Source organism: Punica granatum, chromosome 6, assembly GCF_007655135.1.
Source record: "Punica granatum isolate Tunisia-2019 chromosome 6, ASM765513v2, whole genome shotgun sequence".
Classification (NCBI taxonomy): Eukaryota; Viridiplantae; Streptophyta; class Magnoliopsida; order Myrtales; family Lythraceae; genus Punica; species Punica granatum.
This window is the reverse complement of record NC_045132.1, coordinates 18,981,576-18,987,409: the sequence shown is the minus strand read 5'-3', so window position 1 is coordinate 18,987,409 and position 5,834 is coordinate 18,981,576. Positions and strand designations below refer to the sequence as shown.

Sequence of the window (5,834 nt, the reverse complement as noted above, 5' to 3'; positions counted from 1 at the left end):
TTATTTATTTATTTAGGCATGAATTCATGAGAAAAATCCTATTCTTGCTCATCAAGTCATACTTTTGATTTCCACTTATTCAAGCGCAATCAGAGAATCTGAATTCCAAATGGGTAAAAGATCAACATCTGAAGATAGCTTTCGGGTTGCAAAAATGTTTTCGGTTCCCACTTTGAGCCAAAAACCGTGTCCAGAATTGATTTTTCTTATTCGTATACCAGAATAAAGCCTTTAGTTTCTAGAACAGAAAGACCAACAAATGTCAAAAATGTGTTCATGAATCTTCCGCAGTCAAAAGGATAAAATTAGGTAAAACTATGACAATTTGGAACTAGTTAAAAATGTGAAGGAACATGTTTTCCGAAATTAGGTAAAATTTCTACCTATGATGGGTAGTAACTTCTACTAAGAAAAAATTACTATAAGATTGTCGAAACCGTGTAGCATAAGCTAACTAAAACGCGAAAATGAATTCATCATGACCTGATTATGTTGACAAAATCTCTATCTAGAGATCGATTCACATCGAAGTAATTGACTCCGAAAACTATAACTTTCCGGCACACTTTATGCCTTAGCTAGAGCCTTTTTCAGTTCAACAAGGAAGAGCCACAAGACCTGCATACGTCTTGAGAATTCATTGACATTGATGGACAACCCAGAGACCATGGTTGAGAGAAACTGGGTCGGAGTTCATTTTATTGGACTGGTCAAAGAGAGGATCAAGCTCTTTTTGTCCGCCTTCCTACTTGGAGGGCAAGCTCCGTGTCGATTTTGAGCGAGATGTCGAGCGCTCTTACGGAATGAGTCAGAGCACCGCTGCGAAAGCAAGCAAAGCATATAAAAGTATGAGAGCAAAAAAAAGTCATCCTAATTTAAAGGGACGAAAAGTGAGGAAGTAACATGTCATGCAGCATGCCAGATATGCTTCCTTCTCTACAAAGAAAGACTTATCGGAAAAGAAACTTCGAAAAGGTTAACTGCACCGCTAGCAGATATACCAGATGGAAATCTCAGAGACGAAGTTACCCGCAATGGAATCCTTAAAGCTACAAGTCATGCCTTGTTCGATAAGAGGGATTGGAAAGGAAAAGGCATGGAGTTGTTACATCAAATGGTTACAAGGTAATAAACTGGGCATTTCTTTTCAAACCCTTCACATTGAAGGCATGTTCTGCAATGCGTATGACTTTGATAAAAGATCTAAGAATTGGAAAATGCAAGTGAGATATTAACTGCAACAACACGAGGCATCACAAAGTTGATTCCTTTTATGACGCTGCAGGTGCCATTTGGCCTTTTTGCTGAACTCATGGACTTCCATGTATAAATCTCAGACGCTGGAAGCAAAAGTATCATTCCGAAGTCCAAAGAGGCGATAAATTCAGCCTAATGTCTAGTTGGTCATCGAAGGGCTTGATAGCACTTAGTCTTGGATTCTCTTAACAATACTTGTTATAATCATTTACTGATTTTATCTACTGGACTTCCAGTAACTGCAGTTTCTTGGTACGCTTGAAATCCCCAAACAAACAATCCTACCCTCTATAAACTGAGAATCATTTCGACAAAATAATATAACTAGGAAAAAAAGAAAAGATGATTAACATTGATCCATCCTTTTTTTGTGTAACCCCCATTGCTTAGTACAATAAGTGAGGGAAAAACAGCTCAAGAAGGTAGGGGTTTTGGAGACCTGCTATACCTAAGAAACATAAAATGTTCAGAGAAAATCCGAAGATGAAGGCTGAAGGTGCATGCAAGAAAAGTTCATCTAGGCGGTCATTTCAAAAGTAATCGCCATCAAATCAAATCCTGTTGTGCACTGAAGCTTAAATACAGAATTCACCAACTTAGACGATTAAATGACTAGGTAAAAGTATAAAATTACCTTGAGATATAAGTTACACCTGTCTGTCCAATTTTGTGCACTGTTTCAAGAGTAAGATTTCCTGATGCCTGTCACAGTAATGTAAGGTCAATCACTTTCAAGGAGGAACAAAAGACCAAAATTGAGTGCGTAACAAGTTATCTACAAATCCTTGAACAACCATCTCTAAGCATCAGTTATATTGAGAGTTGGAACTCAGCGCTCCACCACTAATCAGGGAAAAGTAAGTAGCAGTCAACAAAATAGACTAAAAGAAAGCAGGAGCTCCTAAATAAGTGAACATGATAGTGTCATGGACTCCATGTTTTCATTACGGTGGTATACCGTGCCCTGCTTAGAATTTGGCAAAATCATATCACCAAATACACTGCCCAAGCAAACAGAGCACTGTTATGTTTGCAGTTGCTTCACATAGTATACGACATGCATGAAGAACAGGATACGAGCCATTAAAAGATTCCCTCATGAATGAAAGACCAGCAACTAGAAAAGGAGATATATATGATGAAAAGAATTGCCTTTCTTCAATAGAATATGAAAGAATGGGTTCAGAATATGATCAAGAGCATATAATTAACCTAAATAATGATCATACCTCTGTTTCAAATTTCCCATCGATTAATTTCACAGCCTCTTGAAGCATAGATACGTCTACATCACCATTTGTTAGGGGCACAACCATATTATCCAGCATTATTCGGGTCACAGAAGTTTCTGTCTGAGATGCATAATTTAGTACTTCCTTAACTTCATCAAGTGTCCTTGTTTCAACCTGTAAGAATTTAAACAGCGCAAGATGAATTTAGCAGCTTAAATTAGAAAGATTACTGATTTGAAAGACTGGTCATGCAAATTTGTAAGACTTTAGTGGCCCATTTGATATACTAGAAGGGAAAGAAAAATTTAATTCCATGACATTCATTCCATCCATTTACTTATCAACCCATCAGACGAAATGAACCAAAGGTGTGCAGGGAAAGCACCTCCACTTCCATCTTGAGATTTTGTTGGTTCAAATACATGTCAACAGATCTAATAGCATTTGTGACTCCCCCAGCAATAGAGATATGATTATCCTTTATCATCACCATGTCAAATAAGCCCATCCTGTGGTTTTTCCCTCCACCAATGAGAACCTATTTGAAAGGACATTCAGAAGTTCAGTGATTAATTCACAAGCAAGAAATAGGAAAATAGGGAGAATAAAGTGCAAGGAAGAGATTTTGCACCGCCCACTTATCCACTAGACGTAAACCTGGCGCCGTTTTTCTCGTCTCTAAAATGCAAGCTGGGCGGGCAGCATCTGCCATTGCCTGAAGAAAAAAATGAACGCAATCCAAATATGCCAGATCAACCACATTATCTATCATTATATAATTTAAGACAGCTAAGCCACAACTTAGCAGATAACTACTTCCCTGTGATACAAAGAATATTTGAAAAAAAGGTACACTTGGTGTTAGAATCATATGATATTTCTTAAGCATGCATGTCAAAGTTTAACAAATTTCCCATCCGGTTCACTTCATGTTCCCGTATACACTCTATGCCCCTCAGAAAATGTTATTTCTTTGAATTGGCAAGCTGATCCTAGCTCAAATAGTTCTTTGGATGGGTTTATTAGTTCATAACAGAAAGAAAAAGCCACATTAGTTCATTATAACCTAGCACCCATAACCTCACTCATTCAATTTCAAAAGTCCAAAGGGACCAGAATACCTTAGTTAAAGTTGCTATTCCACTCATCCTCTGCATGAAATTCAGCACAACCCTTTCAGCTACAACAACACTGTATGCCCGACCTGCTCATCCATCGGGATCAAATTGAATGAACTGAACAGAACGCTGTTGAACATGTAAGAGGAAATAAATGCTCTAAGACATTAGACTGTTATGCAAGTGACACAGATACACTCTCCCAGGAATGGATTACCAGTAACTTTTCCAAACTGAAGTCCTTTGCAAACATAATCACCATCAGCCTGAGACCACTCCACCTGTATTCAAATGGATCAAGACTTTTTGAAATCTCCATAGATGCACAAAAGACAGAGAAGTCAACGTGTTCCCCAGATACCTTGAGAGAAGGGTCAACCTCATGGAACACCATTTCTGCAAGAGCAATTCCGGCAACAACACCATCCTCCTTTGCCAAAAAATGGGCCTCCACTTCCATGTCAGTTGGAATCACGGCCATACAGGTCACGTCGCCTAGCAAATTCACCAAAGATATTGTTTAGTTACAAACTGCTAAAATAGAAGAGTTCATTTCTAAGACTCATCAAGCATTTCTGTATGATGGAGAAGAATGCAAAGGAGCATATATTGAGGAACACAGGACCAAATTTGATTTGTCCATTTAGTTTCCAGAACAGAATACGTCTACAACAATGGAAGTCTGAGTGACTAAGAAAGACCAAAACGGGTTTAACTTCTGTATGACATTTTAACTGCTCAGTAACTACTCCTGGCCACAACAAAAGGCAAACGCCAACAGTATATGCCGTAAATGCAGGCTTCAAGCATATTGACTCACGAATTCGGTATCAATGTAACAGAAAAGCAAAAAGAGAAACAAAGGAAAGAAAAGGGAACGATATTTAACTAGAATCACGTTTCATCTCAAGTAATTTGATTCTTCTAACAGCTCAAACCCGTGAAAAGGTGCACCAGCAATCTATAGTAACTATTGTGCAACCACAATTGGGAAACAGCAAAAATGTCGGAATTACGAATCATAATCCAAATGCTCCCATATCCAATCCCACTAAACGGACCATAACTGAAATAACATGGAAAGAAGCAACCGTGGCATAGTATATCCCAGACACTGAGCAGAAGGCCACTAACACTGAGAGAACAGAGAACTGATCGTACCTCGATTCCCGGCATCTTCGGTAAGGGCCAGCTTGATGATACCCTTCAAATCGTAAGTGGGATGAGAAGGCGGCTTCACAGTCAGTGACCCCAATTTCATTGGCGTGAGTTTCGTTTCAGCTGCAGACATCCTCACAACCCTCCTGTTTCAGTGAATCAAACCGTCTTTTCAGCCATGAAATTGATATAATTCTAATCAGCAGTTCAGCAGAGCAACAGAAGAACAGTTGAATTGTGGGTTACAGAGAAAACCACGCAAACCCAAAAACCAACCTTGGAGCTGCATACAAGCGGGGCAAGAAACACGAATGAGAGAGTGAGATTATCCCAGACATTAATTATACCCTTTTGGGTGTATGATAACACTACTTGTTTTTCAGTTGGACACGAAGCTGACCATATGCTCTCGGGATCAAGTAGCAGTTCCAAGAATGATCTCCATTAACAAATGTTTAAGAATCAAAGCTCAGGTATAGCTTTGACAATGAAGAAGGGGAAGATGGATGAATGGATGGATAGGCAGCAGAAGATAGAGCAGCAGCCTTGCCTTACCAATTGCAGAGAAACGGAGTGCGCGTGAAAGCGGAAGTGGAGAAGAGGAGCTGACGTCAGGTCGGCGACAAGAAGAAGAATTGTGAACTTAAGTTTGGGCCCCTTGGTTTGGTAATTATTACAAGGATGATCCTACCTTTTCGTCCTTAAACTTTGGCAGAAGTTGCACGTTGGTCCTGAAATTAAATAAATTTTTAGAATCCTTTATTACGTGTAACGGTGTGAAAAATATTATTACTAGTGTTCCATGGAGTGAGTTAGGTATATTTATTTTCGCCTATTTATTATAGTAAGAAAATTTTAAAAACAAGTTCATAAACTATGAGTATGCGTAGTGAGTACAAGGATACAGTCCTGAAGAAATATGTGTGCTTCAAGGTATTAATCATTAGGATCACCATATATCTATTTTTTTCCATAAGCTATAATCGGGATTTTAAAATTTTATGTGCAAAGAGAAGTTCATTAAAATTCTATGCAATGCACAAAAACCTTCTTTTTTAAAAAATTCTTA

General features: G+C 38.5%; 1 protein-coding gene across 5 annotated transcripts; it reads right to left on the bottom strand.

Moving 5' to 3' along the window:
• Positions 1–289: 289 nt before the first annotated feature.
• LOC116211934 (nicotinate-nucleotide pyrophosphorylase [carboxylating], chloroplastic) lies at positions 290–5,412 on the bottom strand. Of its 5 annotated transcripts, XM_031546479.1 has the most exons (11): positions 5,166–5,309; positions 5,042–5,048; positions 4,769–4,911; positions 3,969–4,102; positions 3,825–3,888; positions 3,611–3,693; positions 3,121–3,204; positions 2,875–3,027; positions 2,487–2,663; positions 1,892–1,959; positions 290–819 (listed from the first exon to the last, which is right to left on the bottom strand). In XM_031546479.1, exons 3-11 carry the CDS (start codon positions 4,896–4,898, stop codon positions 723–725), a joined length of 990 nt encoding a protein of 329 aa, XP_031402339.1. In that variant the 5' UTR covers positions 4,899–4,911; positions 5,042–5,048; positions 5,166–5,309; the 3' UTR covers positions 290–722. The 5 variants fall into 5 exon arrangements, with proteins under 5 accessions (XP_031402339.1, XP_031402336.1, XP_031402340.1 ...); XM_031546476.1 differs by lacking the exons at positions 5,042–5,048; positions 5,166–5,309 and adding an exon at positions 5,316–5,412; XM_031546480.1 differs by lacking the exons at positions 5,042–5,048; positions 5,166–5,309 and adding an exon at positions 5,321–5,339.
• Between the last annotated feature and the right edge of the window lie 422 nt (positions 5,413–5,834).